Below are 17,607 nucleotides of genomic sequence, written 5' to 3'. Positions count from 1 at the left end.
GCGGCCTTGGTATTCTTCGTCACTTGGCCATTCACTTGGTTCAGCGGAAAGTTTACGATAGCTTTATCTTCTGATGTTTAAACAAGCACTTCATAGCGCAAAAGCATATAGAAATCTTTCAATGCTAGCTTTAATGTCTACCTCGGATACTAAGAAGTAAGATGATAATTCAAATGCACGTTCTAAGTGAGAATCAAAGCGCCCTGCCATTCTAAGAACAGCAAAGTCAATTTTGGCCATCGCTTGAGTGTCTCAAGTGTTGTATGTCACCGGGATCGGTGGAGACTTTTCCCTTTCGCAAAGAATGCAGATACAAGAGCAATGGCCGCAACTGCCGTATTAGCGATGAATGCGTAGCGAAGGGCCGTGTAGTAGACATGACGAGCGGCCAACTGCACGTCGGGTGGGAGTTTCTTGAGCACGGAGACTGAGTGCCGAATCTCGTCGATGAGCTATGTCAAAGTTGGGTCAGATGTAGTCCATTAATGCTTTGCAGATTTGTTACCTTGGCTTGATCTGGCATCCCCTGGAGCGCAGATGGCAAATCTTGTGCGAGAATATTTTGGATCAATGTAGATGACGCCGCAACCCCCCATACTGTGCCCATAGAGCGGAAAAGGTATACCATTGAGGTGGAAACGGCTTGCTCTGCAAAAGGTAAGCTGTAGCACCATAGCTTGAGGGAGCATACTCACGATCGTGATCAAAGGCAGCTAAGAAGGTGAAAAGAATGGCAGGGTATGACATGCCCTGGCCGAAATTTGCTGGGATTAAGTACACCAGGTATTTCCACGATGAGTCCTCGTATTTGAGGGAAGCGACAAGGCCGTTGCCAACCATCATCAGCAAGCATCCAGTCCGAACAAGCTCGCTCAGGCGACCCCAGCGAGACATTATTATGCCCGATACCACTCCACCAACAGGTGTTGCCAATGACGGTACGACAAGCCGCATCCCAGCCTGTGAGGCACTGTCTTGGAGGACAACTTGGAAGAAAAGTGGCAACACAAACAAGAACTGCATACCCGTCAGCTTTGTCATACTTGTAATAGTTTGACTCACCGAGTATGCTGCCATCCCGACGCAAACGTTGCTAACAAGATTCGACACAGCAAGAGTTCCTTTCAGCATAGACATGGGCATCACTGCAAGGGCTCCAGTACGTATCTCAACTTGTACAAAGGCCACGAGGAGAAGTATGCTCACGAGTAGAGCTGTAAGTACTCGGGCATCGCCCCAAGGATAGTCATTGCCACCCATACTTAAGGCCGCCAGTTGCGCAGAAAGTCCGAGGACAAGGAACAGTGCCCCCCCGACGTCGATTTGCTTCCACCTCGAGGCATGTACGGGACCAGTTGCGGCCTCCTCGTCTGATGTTAACTGCTTGTCGTCTTGCTTTATGACAAAATGCCCCACGGTGAATGCAAACAGTGAAACAGGCACTTGACAGAGGAAGCACCAACGCCAGCCGATAGTGTCTGCGATGAGACCCCCCAAAGACGCTCCGCAGATAGATCCAAAGCCATGGAGCACATTCTGGCAAGCTTGATACATCCCTCTCTCTTTAAAGGGTATCATGTCTGAATTTATGATGGTCGCCATGGTCATCAGCCCACCTCCGCCTAACCCAGTCAGTGCCCTCATGAGGTTCAATGTAATTATATCTGGTGCGAGAGCACAGCCTAAACAACCAAGCAGGAAGGTTATAGTCGCAGTGAAAAAGCAGGTCCGCCTCCCTAAGACATCAGAGAATCGTCCATAGAGCGGTTGGAATGCAGTGCTCGTGATCAGGTATGATGTTGTAAGCCACGATATTGTGTTGGCGGCGTTGAACTCAGATCCAATGACGGCATACGTCGATGCCGTGATGGTGCCATCGAAGCCAGAGAGGAAGACATTCGAAAAGATCGCTGATAGTGGGTTAGCAGTGTACTCTCTCTAAAGTCTGTCTGCTCATACCAATCTCAATCCAAATGAACCCAGGCCCAGGCTTCCACTTCTCTTCTATCTGATCCGTAATGTCTGCGCCGCCACCGATGAGGGGTGTCGCCTCATCAGGCTTGTTCGTTGTGTGCTCAGAAGAAATGACTGCCTGACGACCCGTCTGGGAAAGGGCAGGGAAGGAATGCATCGTGAGGGATTCGCCGTCTGAAGCTCTGATTGAAGAGACGCCAGGACCTTTTTTCCTCAGTGGCCCCAGGCCATAAGTTTAAACAGAAAGAATAGAGAATCACGTCAAGAACACCTGTCGACCAAAAATGAAATCAAGCGTTCAACATCTAGCTTAGATCGAGACATGCCTTTCCGACAAGTAGCGTCCAGATCTTCGTGGGTGGAAAAGTGGGTCGTCGCTTTCCCAGGGTTTAATCTTGCGATCAGGTTCTAGAAGTTGTAGCAGAGCGAAACGGTGCTATGCCTTGAGCTCCGACAAAGGATGATAGGAGATGATGTCCGCGAAATGGACGTTGCGGCGAATTTTTCTGGCTCAAGCACTGGACACCGCCATCCGACCCGACGATGGTGCAATCAACTCCACAACGTCCCCATCCGCGCGGACGCGGACATGCTGTCCGTCTCGATGATACAATGGAGCACCACCAGCAAGCTAGATTTTGGGATTGACAATAGACCCGACTCAACATGAGCGGGTCACGAAATTTCTTGCTGGAGTATTGCGTAGCTTGCTGGCGTGATTTTGAGTGGTTGCGGCCAAAATACAACCTGGCCAGCAGAGGGAGAAATAAAGAAAAGAATGCAGCCATATAAAGACGTCGTGTGTCCAAGGTGGGCGAACCTATCCTCATCGAAAGACGCCACGGTACAGAGACATAATTTATCCACCAAGCAAGATGTTACAGCTGTTCACCTCAACTTTCGCTCTAGGATGGCTTTTGTCGTCTCTGCCGCTGGCTTCAGCAAACTGGCGGTACAAGTCAAGGCCAGACCTGGCACCTCCAACCCTCAATATCACTATTCCAGCCACCAGCGAAGTGGAGAAAGGATATCTCTTCATTGCACCATTCTCAGGATATCCTGAAGGAACTCGTCATGGGCCGTTGCAAGCAGCACCTTACATCTTCACTGACACAGGAGACCTCGTATGGTCAGGCTTCACCTATTTTTCAATCTGGGCGACAAACTTCCAAGCGGCAAAATATAAAGGCAAAGATGTACTTTTCTGTTTCGAAGGCAGTCATAACGCAGCATATGGACACGGACACGGGCACACGACCTTCCTGGATCAGAACTATGAGACAATCCGTGAGCTTCGCGCTGGCAACCACCGCTTGACTGACAAACATGAGTTCCACATCATCAACGAAGAGACTGCTCTCATTCAGATCTACCACCCTGTACCGTATGACTTGAGCCCCTACGGTGGTAGTGAGGAGCAACAATGGATTGTCGACGCCAGATTCCAAGGTGAGTAGTATTCCTCCGACTCCTCGGGCCAGCTGACATGGCCAGAACTCGACATCGAAACTGGTGAAGTGCTATTTGAATGGAGTAGTTTGGAACATGTTGACCCCTCCGGTACGTGTGCACCCATGTGGTCGAGGCTCGGAACTGACATAGAACAGAGGGTTACCTTCCTTTGAATCCTGGACAGGCGGGTGCCGGCTACAACAGCTCTGACGCCTGGGACTACTTCCACATCAATTCAGTCGACAAAGACGACCAAGGAAACTATCTGATCTCAGCTCGAGACGCCAATGCCGCGTACAAAATCAACGGCACAACCGGAGAGATTATCTGGCAGCTTTCGGGCAAATCCTCCAGCTTCAAGATGGGCGACGAAGTCGAGTTCGCCTTCCAACATCATGCTCGTTTCCAGGGCCGAAGTGAAGATGGCACCAAGGAGATCATCAGCATTTACGACAATTCAGCGCATGGGACCGAGAATGGGGGTGGGCACGAAGTCCATTTCTACAACATCTCTCGTGGCAAGATCATTGAAGTAGACACCAAATCCTGGGAGGCGACCATCGTGCAGGCCTTCCACCCGCCGGATGATCTGTTGTCTAAATCCCAGGGATCGACTCAGCTCCTGCCCAACGGGAACGTCATGGTCAACTGGGGCTCTGAAGGTGCAATGACAGAGTTCAAAGCGGATGGCACGCCGATCTTCCATACTTACATGGACTCTGGCTTCTTGGGTATTGGCGTCGAGAACTACCGGGGCTTCCGCTATAACTGGACCGGCATTCCGAACGAGGCGCCAGCCATTGTTGCTCTCGAAGATGGCAATTCCACCAGCATCTATGTCTCGTGGAATGGTGACACACGCACCAAGGTGTGGCGCTTCTACGAAGTCAAGGATGACCGTCGTTCGTTCTTGGGCGAAGCCAAGCGCGAGAGTTTCGAGACTGAGTTGAAACTCGATCGCGTCAACGTGAAGAGCGTACAGGCTGAAGCACTAGACGCTGAGGGCACCGTGCTTGTTGACACGTCCAAGGTCAAGCCAGAAGCACTGATCCGCGAGTACAAGGGACAGGGCAAGAAGACACAGGAGAAGTCTGGGCTCATTCCTTGGCTCACGTTCAAAGGTCAGAAGTTCTTTAGAAGCAAGGATCTTTGAGTGAGGTACATGATCACAGGGGAAGGGACGGTGAATGCGCGCAGTCTGTATCTGGGGTGTGTATGTAGTTCTTTGGACTGTAGTCTCAAGATTGTAATCAGATTTTCTCTTCGTCACTGATAAGGATTTGTTTCCCGCGGCAAAGCTTCAATGTTTCTCATCGTCGAATGATCCTGAGCCTCGCGGGAAGCTTGTTACTGTGAGTTCTTGATAGTAGCTGGCAGGCAGATGCAAGGCTGTCGAATCAGGGTCGAGATTCCGGCTTCGGAGTTGCACCCCGTAGTGGGGCGATTGCGTGCTTATCAGAGAAAGCAGATTGTGATATCAACTTCAGTTCACGCCTCGCTGTTTCTCCTTGTGCATTCTTCACGTCTCTTGCGAAAACATTACTGCCTGAACATTGCACTCTCTCGCGCTCTGTATTCGATATTCACCTCGTACTGGTCCCGATTACCGAGTGCCTCCAAATGCAAAGAAGCGGAGAGAAGAGGATATCGTAAGTAGCCCGCGTTCGGGTCTCCCATGATCACCAGGACTGACCTACATCCTCGAAAGATGCAAGCGATGTCAGACGCGGAAGGTATGTGCAGTCTTGTCCGAACAGACTGAATCATAATAATCTCCTAACGCATTGTGACAGATCAGATGCTCCCGAACGACGCCCTGTCGTAGCTGTGCGACTGCCGGAGTCAAGTGCGAGTTCCGATCGGATGATTGGAAGCGCGTTCCTGTCTCTCAAGAGTATGTAACTGCGCTGGAAGCCAGGGTGGCCACTCTAGAGTCGTTCCTGTCAAGCATCAAATCGTCGACAGGCGAGCAGCGTGACGAGATCATACGCGGCATAGACGTTGACGACCACTTACCCACCGGCGTCGATCGCACACCGAGTATTGTAGACGTCGAGACGTTCACGCCGCCAGGATACTGGGGTGCCACGGCAGAAGGTAGGCCACGACATGATTCTCGCGAGACATTGCCTGTCGCTAATCGTGACTTGCTGTTGCAGGCTCTCCAGTCTTCCATCGAGCCGGTAGTGCCTATGGTACAGGACTGATTCAACCATATCCATCATCCCAGCCGGTGTCCGATGCGTGGTTACACAGCAGTATCTCCAGTATCCCTCGTCTTGTGATAGACGAATGCGTTGATCTGTTCTTCCAATGGCAGCGACCGTTTTGTCGGATGCTGGATAGAGACTCGATCCCGTCACGCACCAGCGCCCTCTCCGAGCCCATCTCTGGACTCGTACATGCTGTCTGTGCTTTGGGAGCTCTTATGTCTCACGACCAGAACATCAAGCATTTGGCGCCATTGTTCATTGCTGCCGCAGAAAACGCAGTCGCAGACTCGTTTGACACTCTTGATGTGACCACTGCCCAGACATTCCTGTTATGCGCGGTGTTCGAAAGTGGAAGGGGAAACGCATCGAAAGGCTGGATGTATTCAGGTACAGGCTGCAACTCTCGCGAGGTCGATAATCATATCACTGACAATGCTAGGCGTCGCCCTCCGTGTGGCCGAAGCTCTTGGTATCCACGAGGATCACCTCCAACCTGTCTCGACAGGACCCTCAGGTACGCTGCCCGTTGACTTTGAGTCACGGCGGCGTATGTCTCTAACCCTAGCTATATCCGATAAGTTCCCACCCTTTCCTGGAGACTGGCAGACTTCACTAACTCAAACCCTAGGATGTTGAGTCTCTTCTTCGGCCACACGCCGATGATGAATCTAGCAGAATACGACACGGACCCGAAGCAGATTCAACCTGTCGTTGTTCCTGCGGCGTCTCCCGACGACGCAATCGCCTACCAGATTTCTCCACAGCCTGCGGCCTCGCAGATAGCAAGTTACTCGTCTGATGATGACTCGACAGGCTTCTACAGTCTCTTGTTGCAGAAACAGGCCCAGCTCGCAACAATCGCAGGAGACTTCCAAAACCACACCTATCTCTCAAGAAGGAGGAGACCTTCCCGGCGGAGCGAGGTTGCAAATGGCGCAGTCCACAACAAATTGAACGCGCGTCTACTAGGCTGGTACAATTCACTTCCCAGCGAATTGCGGTGGAGCAGATGGACCTCGAACAATGAGCCCCTTGACCCAGGCGTGGCCACTACGCAGTATGTCGCCCTCGTATTCCGTACCTCTACTCATCTTGTCCACTGAAACATTCCAGCGTTCTTTACCATATCGTGCGGCTCGTGTTGAACAGACCTCTGTTGGCTGTACACCACCATTCGCCGCATTTGCAGCTGGCTGCTGCCCGTCAAGCCTCGGACATTTGCGTAGACTCTGTCGAGACCATTGTTGGCATCCTGCGCCGCTACAGAGCACAGCATACTCTAATGAACGCTCCGCTTGTGTTTGTGCATGGAGTCATCACTGCCGCCGACACGACACTATTGATAGATTCCACGAAATCGCAAAATCACGATACAGATCTCAAGGACAAAGACAGTGTCCTCCCGTTCTTGGACGTGCTCTTATCCGAGTTGTCCTACTCGTGGACCGTTGCCGGGCATGCCAGGGATGGTCTGCGGAATCGTCTGCAGCAGATGCACACTGCCACTCTCCAAAGGGACGACTACAAGTCATTCAGCTCGCCGTCGACATCGACTGAATATTCATGTGAGTTCTCGGACCTCCAGTCGACTGATTTGAGCACGTCGGATTTCTCGCATGGCGCAGTGCTACCACAGGACCCGCCGTGGCCTGGGGTCAAACCACAGCTGGATCTAGAGATCCTTGGAGCGACCGAGTTGGAGTTTGACCTCTCGAATGTTTTCCAGTACGGTGGCGGAGTGTCGGATATGTACCCATTTTGAATCAGAATAAAAGCGAATACTTGATGTCTTTTGTATCATTTAATGAAATGATGATGTTACAGCCCAAATGGGCAATGTATGGCACGTCACTCCGGCTATTGCTAAACTTCTTCTCGATTTCCACCTTTACCATGTGTTTCGTCAAGGTTGGAAGCTTCAACTCGGCCGATTCCGACGTCTTTCTTCTCGTGATGTGAAGCGGAATCTTGTACGTCGTCAGGCGAGACTGTCACTACGCTGTCCTCTAAAACAGGATCAGCCTGCACTTGGACCGGATCGGATTTCTTCTCGTCGGGTCGTTCCAAGCCCTTATCCTCCACAAAGACCATGCTAAGAAAACACACAAACATCACGGGCGCCCAGAGGATGAAGACGGCTCTGGCGGCATGGGCATAGGCGTCCAGCACGCCGTCTCGTTGCTCGTGGTTGAGGACGCTGAGGTTTGGCGTTTTGAATATCGAGCTTGTGACCGTCTGCCGAAAGGACTCGGGTAAAGACGCGGGGAGATCTGCCTGCAACACGTTGGAGTAGATGGCGGCACAGATCGCCAGGCCGGTGGCCGCTCCGAAGGTTCTGCAAAAGTTCCGCGCGCTGATGACGACGGCTCGATCTGCTTTGACGCAATGTGCTTGAGAAGCGACGAGGGCTAGAGAGAACGAGAGATCAACATCGAGATTATCAACAACAACAACGACAACGTCACGAACAAACAAAGGAAATACGGCACTCGCGTGAGGGTTGTGGCGTGGAAGGAAGAGGCAGTGGGGGACGGGGACACCAAAAAGGGACCAAACTAGTTAGTGGGACTGCTACTTACTCGGCTGGAAACAGCACCCGACCCCCACGCCCTCGATGAGCAGGAAGACAGCCATGGCCGCGATGGGTAGAGAGCGGGTGAACATGCAGAACAAGGCCGCGCCCACGGTCCAGACGCCGTAGCCGAACCAGAGGACTTCGCCGTACCGACCGCGTCTGGAAATGTATTGGCCCGATGCCACGGAGGAGATGCTCTGAGCGAAGACCAGGCAGACGATGACGCCTGCGGAGGCCAGAGGACTCAGGCCGCGCACGTTCTGTAGTGCGAGGGGGACGTAGTAGAGAATGCTGTAGTAGACGGAGCCGAAGAGGAAGTTCTGGACCAAGATCACGCACACGGCGCGGTTCTTGAAGAGGCGGACTGCGTGCACGGATGTCAATGTACGTTGTCCCCCACGGTCAGTCGTTTGTGAAAACAAGGGAACAAGCCACAGGCAACCAGGGAAGAAACTGTAACAACAAATGTTTAAACCATGAAAATCAAAGGTTCAAACACTTCGAACACGGCATGTCCATATATATTCGTAGGGAGGGTAAGGGAGAATAGGAAAAAACTCACTAGGCATCGTAGGCAACTGTGCGACTTTCCACTCGACGAGCACGAAGGCGATCATGCACAGTCCCCCCAGCACGAACATGACTATGACCATGACGCTGCGCCATTCAAAGTAGGTTCCTCCGCCGGAAACCGGGATCAAGACCAATATCATGCCGGCGGTGCTCAAGACGGACCCGATAAAGTCTATCTTGCTAACCTTGGACATAAAACTGCCACCGGGTGTCTTTTGCGGAAGGACCACGAGAACGATCCCGCCGGCCAGGATGGCCAGAGGAGATACAAACCAGAACATGGCCCGCCATGTCGCCGTCTCAGTGAAGGCCGCTGCGATGAACGGGCCGATGATGTTCCCTGCGCCGATGCAAGATCCCAAGATCCCTTGATACCTATATTTTCCACAGGTCGTCAATCTATGGACAGTAGTTGTGCGTGAAGGAGTGTGGACCCGATACGGGCCTCTTTCGACATTTGTTCGCTTGCTCCCAAAGAGCAAGAGGGCCAGGGGGTCCCGGCGTGGGGTATTCGAAGTGCGATGTGCGATGTGCGATGTGCGATGTGCGATGTGCGATAGGCATACGGAACATACCTTCCTCGTTCCCTCAAAGTGACGATATCACTCGTGGTCATCATCGACAGGGCCGTGATGCCGGCGCTGCCCACTCCGCTTAGTCCTCGAAGCGCGTATAACTGCGGCCCGTTCTGGGCGAAGCCGCACCCCAAATCCCCGGCGGCGAGGAGCACAATGGCGGTCAACAGCACGCCCTTTCTGCCAAAGATGTCGCTCAACCTGCCGTACAGGACCTGGAAGGTGGTGTTGGCTATCAGGTTCGCCGTGGCCGCCCAGGAGATGGTGTTCTCGGCGTGCAGATCGCCCCCGATGGTCGGTAGCATGACGCCCACCGAGTTCTGGTCGATGAAGGTGACGAGCAATATGCATGCTAGTGCCGAGAAGACGATGATGACCTGTTTCTTGGGCAGGAGGTTCTCCTGGTCTTCGAGCTGGTATTGTTGCTCTCGCGCCATTGTTGGCAATCACTCTGACCGTCCACCCCAGCACGACCAAGGAACATCACTTCGTCGAGATAGTACAACCTTGGAGTGTATATAATTCGAGACAGGGAGGGAAGATTGAGCATGTACAGTACTGTCCTAGCCCATAGGAGAGAAAACAATGAGAGAAGAAAGAGCAGCGACAAAAAGAGAAGTATTCGGTTCGCTATTCGTAGGTTAGTGACTAACGAGTAGTCAAGACTCATCAAGCTCGTCAACTTTTGCATGTGTGGTAGTGGACGGTTCACTGCCGAACAGGATTCTTCAACAAACAGGGCGGGAGAGACCGCCGATACAGGGCATGAAGTGGGACGGTTACCGTGCCGCTTACCCGGTTATATATATGATCTGCCATATTATGGAATCCTCGTACAAGGTGCGATCTCGTCAGGGCACAGGCTCTGAGTCCTCATGGGCGATTTCCGCCAGTGGTTAGATATGAAACAAGACATGGCGGTGGATGGGCCGATGGGACAACCATGTACTGGATCATAGTCCTCATAGCTGTTGATTCATTGCTGGTCTCGTTTTGCAAGAGGTTGTTTCTGCGGCGATCAAATCGCCGCATCAGCATCTGATCGGTGCCTCCCTAAAGAGGAAACTCGAGCGCGCAAAAACGCCGAGAACCGCTGGACCTTTAGCGGGGCCGGTTCCGGTTGATGGTTGACCGTAGATAGGCATGTACAGGGCGAGTGAGAAGGACAGTCCACATCTTTTGTATATCAGGCTGCTTGCATTCAAGCACACTACGAGAAAGTCCAGTCTCGTGCTGCAATCCCTCGGAGAACCTGTACACGCGATAGGGCCACGCCCAGCATGGATTTTCCAGCCTCTCAACACACTGTCCGCGTCCGGTTGATCGACACCACCTCAGTCCTGACGATCAAGGCAGAGTCATTCGTCAAGCCCGCCTCAAAGGGCCTCGATTTGCTGAATGTCACAAATGCTGCGTTCCTGATCGAGCACGAAGCCTCTAACCGGAAGATCATGTTCGACCTGGGCGTGCGCAAGGATTACTGGAATCTTCCTCCGATCATTCAGAAACGTCTGGGGATTATCATTCCCAGTCTGAGAGTCGACACTGACATCCCGACGATTCTTCAGGACAACGGCATCAGTCTCGGTTCGATATGTAGGTTTTGTTTACCTCTGAGTGTTTATTTATACGGCTTCGGCGGCGGTCGCGTGCTTGCAAATTGCAGACATCTGTGACTGTTTGCCTCGTGAAAGTCGCGCTTCTGACGTTCGTAATGTTCTCTAGCGTCCGTCGTGTTCTCGCACTACCATTGGGATCACGTTGGCGATATGTCCTTGTTCCCGTCCTCGACTGAGATCGTGGTTGGGCCCGGTTTCAAGGCCTCACCCATCGTCCTGCCAGGTTACCCGGAGAAGCCTGACTCACCGTTGAATTCTTCGGACTTTGCAGGTCGTCATCTGAACGAGATCGACTTTGAGAAAGCAGGCTTGCGGATTGGTGGCTTCGGGGCCTACGACTTTTTCGGGGATGGCTCGTTCTACCTGCTGGGTATGTGTGAAAGTGCCCATCCTTGGAGAGGATATACGACTACAAGCTGAGAACCCCCATTACTTGACTGACATTTCAAAGACACGCCGGGCCACTGTCTAGGCCACATGTGCGGTCTCGCCCGAACGACAGGAGGCGGTGAGGACAGCAGTTTCGTCCTCATGGGCGGAGATATATGTCATTTCGTAGGCGACATCAGACCGACCAAAGCATTTCCCCTACCGGACCCAATCCCAGTCGGGGTGCTCGACGGCGGCTTCCCGTCCCCCTGCCCGTGCAGTGTGTTTACAGACCACCACCCTCAAGGTCTCGAAGGAGCGGGCCAGGACGCACGCAGGACCACGCCGTTCTTTCTCGTCTCCGATCACAAGGCGTCGGCCTATGTCGAACCCCAAACGGCACAGACGTCCGTCGACAAACTCGTGCATTTCGAGCAATCTGCAAACGTCCTCGTCTGTCTTGCACACGACCCTGCCCTCCTGAAATACATACCGACGCTCAATTCGGATCCGAGCGCAGACATGAACGACTGGCGTGAGCGAGGGTGGAAGGAGGGATGTCGATGGGAGTGGTTGAACGAGCTACCGCGCGACGGCAAGCCCGGCAGACCAGCTCTCGTGGAGGGGTTCTGGCGAGACGGCAAACAATGGGACAGACCACAGCCTACATAAAATGTACCAATCTGAAATCATTATGTCTTTTGTACCTGCCATATAAAAGCCTTCGAGGCCCCAGAATGTGGAAAGTCCACGCAACCATCACATAAACAACCGACAGTCAACCTTGAGTTTTCGTTCCTTACTCAATCACTCAATCGATCGCACGTGGGTCACCGCTTCAGAATCTCCTTGATATCGATATCCACTCCGACGAGTCTCAGTAGGAAGAACATCATCACGACCGTGCTCACGGCGCTCAAGACGGCTGCGAGAATCAGATGCCTCAACACAAACACCCTCTGAGGCTTGTACTGTCCATTGACCCGGGGCGCATGAGGCCCAACCATCTTTTTGATAGGTTTGACGTTATCCGTCACCGCGGTGTGCAGACCACGCTGCATGCCGGGGAGCCCGTCCATGCTCCAAGCGTTCTTGAATGCCCAGTACCTGATCATTTGATGTGCACAAGGTCAGCTTGCCATTCTTGTGGTGAACTGAAGTAAAAAAACCACTACGGTGTCGCAAAGCAACTCACCGTTCAATGCCGTCCTCCCTCTTTCCGGCCTTTTCGTTCGCGACGCGCTTCTCAAAGAACTCATGCAACGTCGGCCTGTACTCGACAAAGTCGTACTTGGGCACGCTGAACCCACACGACGTTCCGACCTGGTCGATATCGACGACTATGATCGACCTCGTGCCCGGTATGAGCTTGACGCCCTGTGACGCTACGATTTCGTCGAATGCAGGTGTCCCGTACTCTAAAACTCTGCCTGTGTACCGTTCACGACGGAGAGCATTAGCATCTCATCACATCCAGACACACGTATACACAGAGAACCCGGTCTCCCATGCACATGTAGCACACAACGTATGGACAAGACACACGAGCACACCCTTCCTCTCTGTGTGTGTGATATCATATGGTTCGTGTCGTGCCTGTCGCGACAGGGTACGTACCTTTTCCATACAACCTCAAGATTCTAGGCGGTCCGTCAAACGCCATGAACATGACCGTGATCCTCCCATTGCCCGGTTCGTGCAAGTGACTCGTCGTCTCGATCCCACTGCCCGTGAGATCCACGTACCAGAATTTCCTGACGACGATATCTTTATTGTTGTTGTCGGCATCGGTCTCATCGTGGTCGTCACCGCCGCCGGCGGTCGAAGTCGACGTGGACGTGGAGGGCGGATACACCTTGCCCGGAACCGACTTGGATTCCTTGATCACGCCAAAGAACGGCCCTGCTCCTCCTCTGTCCGTCACTCCCTTGGGCGAGACGTTGATGTGCCCCGCACCACTGAGCGGCGCGGACCCGATGCAGAACACTTTCTGCTGGAGAAGCCACGTTATAAGTGACGGCGGGAGGGTTTCGTAAAAGGCGCCCATGATGAACCGTCCAAGAGAGGCGCAACGAAATCCAAAAAAAAGAGCCCACAGCGGTTGATTGCGAAAGTAGGAAGTGTACAGTAACACACGCCCGGGGCAATGTTGGATGGAGCAAGATACCAGAGAGGCTGCCAAACCCACCCAGGTAGATAGATATAAGGCGGATAGATTTCGATGAGTGAGATGGATGACCTGACAGGTCGAAAAACAAGTCTCACGATCACCCGTCGATCCACGTACACCGTAGAGAAAGACAGGACGAAAGGAAGAAGAGCAAAAGCGTCGACGTCTCTCTTCGATTCTGAGTCAATCTGCGAGCAACTTGATGTGACTGGATCCGAGTCCCGAGTCCGAGTCCGAGTACGAGAGTCCTTGACTTTCGGCCAATTCTTAAGCTAAAAGCAGAGGGTGCTCGTGCTTATTATTACCAAGGTGTCGGGGATCAACGCCCATGGCCTGTTACCTTATTACTTACCTAGGTACAGTACTATCTGAGATGGGGAGGTGAGGATGGCCGATATCGGTAGCGCATATTGTAACCCCAACAACCAATTCAACTCGCCATGTGTAAAGATAGCAAAAACCTGCATGTTTGGCTATCAGGATGTGAAATTCATAACCACTACTCCGTCGATGCGATACACCCACCCGGCAGCTATCAATACTTTACCTCGAGAGGTGCCACTCACCGCCATACACCTTCCAATATTCATTGTGATTGACCTAATCAAACATAACCGCGCCGGAATAACATATACAATCCAATGATCAAACCCTTCACCCTGAGCAAAGAGGACTGACGTACCCACCACTGTGATCATCGCCGTCCTCCAATATCCAACGCAAGCGCCTAGAGTCTGGCCCTCTTAGCCTGGTCTGCCGCGTTCATCACCTCGTCTTCCTCGCGCTTCCGCTTACAGAATTCTTCAAAACTGTTACCTTCTTTGATCCAGACATCTTTGACTTCCCATGTCCGTCGATCCCATTCGGCCGCCTTGGCAGCCCATTCTTTCATCGCTTTGTCATTCTCCTCCCGGTTCTTGTTTGTCTGATCGGTGTATGGTTTCTTCCCTTCCTCAGACAGAGCAGCCCACATCTTGCCCAACTCGACACGGACCTGATCACGTTCTGAATGTTTTCCTTTCTTTCCTGTTTTGCGGTTCTCGGCCAGGCGAATCTTGACTTCTTCCCAATGCTCGCCGGAGAAAACGAGGAATGAGTTGACGTTGGCTTTTGGAGGTTTAACAGGAGGAGGTCCCAGGTCATCATAGATGCGGACCCACATGGCTGCGTCCCATGCTTCATTCAACGAGTTATCCTTTTCCTTCACGGGTCGAGTGAAAGTGCCCGCAGGAAGTAGTTCATCTCCCTTTCTCTTTCCACCAACTGCCATGTGGGTGTCCATCTGAGTCAAATCAATCGTAGAGCTGCTGCTTCTCTTTGCCACGGGCGAAGGTACCAAGGTTGGTGGGATTGGGATTGGTCCCACCAGCGACTCAAAGACTTCATTGGCGGCTCGAAGACCAGAGAGATATGCGCCGTGGACAGTGGCTGGATGACTGGCTATTGTTGCTTCACCCGCGAAAAATAAATTCTCAATTGGCGCTGCGATGAGATCGTAGTCGCCCGGTCTTGCTTCAGCGGCAACATACGAGTACGTGCCTCGTGCGAATCGATCCGAACCCCATCGTGTGACAATTGATTCAACTGGTGGCGGAACGTTCATTGGGCCAAAAACATTCCGCAGTTGATGGACACATTCGCCAACCAGAACCTCATCGCTGACTTTCTCGGCTTCATGTGCTGAGTCTCCAGCCATAAGTGCAATCAAGACAGGCAACCCACTTGTTTCGATACAATTCCAGAACAGGTAGAATTGACCTCGACCCTCTTTGTAATCGCTCTGGTTGTTACCATTACCGGTTCGAGGAGGTCGCAGCAGGCCAAACATGTCTCTTTCTACATCCCAGAAAGGTTTCTCAAAGACCAGGATTACCTTGTTCAAGAGCCCAAACCCCATTCTCCGGATCGCATCACGCTTCCACTGTGGTAGTGGTGGGTCAAACTGAATGGATTGTTCTTTGAGGACTCCAAGAGGAGCGGAAAAGACGACTTTGTCAGCCTCGATGGATTGGCCATCCTCACAAGTTATGGTGGCTTTGCCAGCAGACCCGGCAGCGGTGTATTTGATGCTTTTGACTGATTTGTGAGTCCGCACATCCAAGGGATCGGGATGACGCCAGAGTGCACGAGGCAGTTGCTGGTATCCGCCCACCACTTGTGCATGTTCACCTTCGAACTCGTTGCCAATATCTTGATCCCAGCCCCGGAGACTCAATTTGTCAACGTTGGCGGCGTTGGCGTATTCAAGATTTGCAAAATGCCAGTTGATCAGCCGAAGAGCATATGGCTTAAGGTCGAGATAGTTCTGGTATTGATCGATGCCAGCATTCATGACCGCACCGAGTGATTGATTGGGCTGAGAGGCAAGGTCGTCCAACTCGAGTGTCTCATGCATCTGTGTTGTCTTCCGAAGTAGAAAGCCAAACTCTTTTGCGGCTTGAGCGGCTGGCAGTTGCGTTTTTGTCTCTGTGCTCGTCTCTACCTCTTCCGAAGATTTGTCACCCTTTGCAGCTCGATGGCCTGCACCTCTTCGTCTTGACTTCTTCTTGGGAAGTAATTGATCAATCGTGCCAAGTGCGGCGGCTTCCTCAAATTGCTTGATAGTAAGACCATCATCGTGTGTAGGATCTCGGCCCGCATCAATCAAATCCTTTTCTCCCTGTGCAGTCTTCTTGACCGTATGTTTCAACCGATAATGCCCAGTTCGGTCGAGGACATCGTTGTACAATCTTTCTATCATTGCATCGTTCACACCATTAACTGGGGTGCCATCGACATCGTACAGGGTAGACAGATCTCGAAGGAGGTGATAATCGAGGGCGAGTTGGCCACGAATGATAGCATCGAGAGGATTTCCACGGTCGAAGCCAACGATGATATGGGCGCCCATCTCAGCAATGGGTCTTTGGTCGGGTGAGAGCTTGGTCGATCGCATGCTAGTTAGCGGATGTGAGTATATGCGCCCGCCTATTCTGTCGCGACCTTCCAGAACAATGATCTTGGGAGGAGCACGATCGGGGTAGTGTTGAAAGAGGTTGGTGAGCTGCCGAGCAGTACTCAAGCCAGCCATGCCGCCTCCGATAACAACGATTGTTTCTCGAGGAGTCTCCTTCTTACGACCACGTCCGCCGGACTTGGTAATAGCAGGTGGGTTCACACAGCCAAAATTAATGTAGCCTCGTCGAAGAAGCCACTCGTATGCAAAACAGGCAAGACGCGTCCACCGTTCGTCCTTTGTGCAACCAATCGCCTCTTCGAGGTTGACACTCACGCTCGGATTTCGAGTCCACAGCCTCAAAATTCCATTTCGAATATTGAGGTAGACGCTGACATGGGAATAGCATAATTTATCCTGTAATAGCTTATGCTCGTCTTCATGCAATGCGTAAGGATCCAACCTCGACGCTTCGGCTGCGGCCACGCATTGGCTGGCATATTCGGATGGGGATAGTCGGGAAGGAATTGATGATTTGGACCGGCAATTCGAGGGTGCTTTCAGAAACATGTATGAGCTTACGTTGTTAGGGGTTGCTTCAACTTTTCCTTCCACTTTGGTTATAATTTTGGCCTTTGGGTCAGGCAGAGACGGAGCAACTGAAGCCGAGGTCATGGAGCTATTGGGTGAATCACGGTTGTCGCTCTCGACCTGAAGACTTCTTAGGGCAGAAGCTTGTCCGGCGAAAGAGGAATCATCGTCGTCATCCTCTTCCATTTTGATGTAAGAATCATCCGAAGCATCGAGCATAGGTTCGTCGTGACTATGCTTATATCAGTGTCCGAGCGCCACCTTGATATGTGGATATATGGCAGAACAATATCATCACTCGTACCTTGAGAGACCGAGACTCGGGGCTTCCGCCATATTCATGTGGGTAGTCATGGTCGACATTGTGTTCGTGGGATGTGAAAGCGTCAATGCTACTGCCATGGGGACATCTGTTTGATAAAGAATGGCTTGATATTGGCTATCGTCGGTGGGAAAGATTGGAATCTGGATCAAGATCAAAGCAGATGATCCAAAGAGGGGTTTTCAATTAGATCCTGGGCATTATCAGTATTCATCCTGTTGACGCTGATTGTACACTTT

At 52.1% G+C, this 17,607-nt stretch overlaps 7 protein-coding genes across 7 annotated transcripts; 3 read left to right on the top strand and 4 right to left on the bottom strand.

Annotated features, from left to right (window-relative positions):
* Positions 1-266: 266 nt before the first annotated feature.
* PV08_04436 (uncharacterized protein) lies at positions 267-2,131 on the bottom strand (the record flags this gene model as incomplete). Its single annotated transcript, XM_016378784.1, has 5 exons — positions 267-452; positions 506-648; positions 696-1,017; positions 1,063-1,910; positions 1,960-2,131. The coding sequence occupies 5 exons, from the start codon at positions 2,129-2,131 to the stop codon at positions 267-269; spliced, it is 1,671 nt and encodes a 556-aa protein (XP_016237461.1).
* Positions 2,132-2,849: 718 nt separating this feature from the next.
* Positions 2,850-4,579, top strand: PV08_04435 (uncharacterized protein; the record flags this gene model as incomplete). The annotated part of the gene is made up of 3 exons (XM_016378783.1): positions 2,850-3,423; positions 3,469-3,534; positions 3,582-4,579. The coding sequence occupies 3 exons, from the start codon at positions 2,850-2,852 to the stop codon at positions 4,577-4,579; spliced, it is 1,638 nt and encodes a 545-aa protein (XP_016237460.1).
* Positions 4,580-5,046: 467 nt separating this feature from the next.
* PV08_04434 (uncharacterized protein) lies at positions 5,047-7,401 on the top strand (the record flags this gene model as incomplete). The annotated part of the gene is made up of 7 exons (XM_016378782.1): positions 5,047-5,075; positions 5,135-5,159; positions 5,220-5,523; positions 5,586-6,026; positions 6,079-6,217; positions 6,268-6,696; positions 6,753-7,401. The coding sequence occupies 7 exons, from the start codon at positions 5,047-5,049 to the stop codon at positions 7,399-7,401; spliced, it is 2,016 nt and encodes a 671-aa protein (XP_016237459.1).
* Positions 7,402-7,502: 101 nt separating this feature from the next.
* On the bottom strand, positions 7,503-9,799 carry PV08_04433 (uncharacterized protein; the record flags this gene model as incomplete). Its single annotated transcript, XM_016378781.1, has 4 exons — positions 7,503-8,047; positions 8,219-8,578; positions 8,777-9,162; positions 9,363-9,799. The coding sequence occupies 4 exons, from the start codon at positions 9,797-9,799 to the stop codon at positions 7,503-7,505; spliced, it is 1,728 nt and encodes a 575-aa protein (XP_016237458.1).
* An 843-nt stretch (positions 9,800-10,642) lies between these two features.
* Positions 10,643-12,022, top strand: PV08_04432 (uncharacterized protein; the record flags this gene model as incomplete). Its single annotated transcript, XM_016378780.1, has 3 exons — positions 10,643-10,958; positions 11,088-11,351; positions 11,433-12,022. The coding sequence occupies 3 exons, from the start codon at positions 10,643-10,645 to the stop codon at positions 12,020-12,022; spliced, it is 1,170 nt and encodes a 389-aa protein (XP_016237457.1).
* A 158-nt stretch (positions 12,023-12,180) lies between these two features.
* Positions 12,181-13,397, bottom strand: PV08_04431 (uncharacterized protein; the record flags this gene model as incomplete). Its single annotated transcript, XM_016378779.1, has 3 exons — positions 12,181-12,457; positions 12,546-12,780; positions 12,968-13,397. 3 exons carry the CDS (start codon positions 13,395-13,397, stop codon positions 12,181-12,183), a joined length of 942 nt encoding a protein of 313 aa, XP_016237456.1.
* An 850-nt stretch (positions 13,398-14,247) lies between these two features.
* On the bottom strand, positions 14,248-17,232 carry PV08_04430 (uncharacterized protein; the record flags this gene model as incomplete). Its single annotated transcript, XM_016378778.1, has 1 exon — positions 14,248-17,232. One exon carries the CDS (start codon positions 17,230-17,232, stop codon positions 14,248-14,250), a length of 2,985 nt encoding a protein of 994 aa, XP_016237455.1.
* Between the last annotated feature and the right edge of the window lie 375 nt (positions 17,233-17,607).

This window comes from Exophiala spinifera (assembly GCF_000836115.1).
Source record: "Exophiala spinifera strain CBS 89968 unplaced genomic scaffold supercont1.3, whole genome shotgun sequence".
NCBI lineage: Eukaryota > Fungi > Ascomycota > Eurotiomycetes > Chaetothyriales > Herpotrichiellaceae > Exophiala > Exophiala spinifera.
The sequence above is the reverse complement of the archived record's forward strand: the minus strand, read 5'-3'. Positions and strand labels throughout refer to the sequence as shown.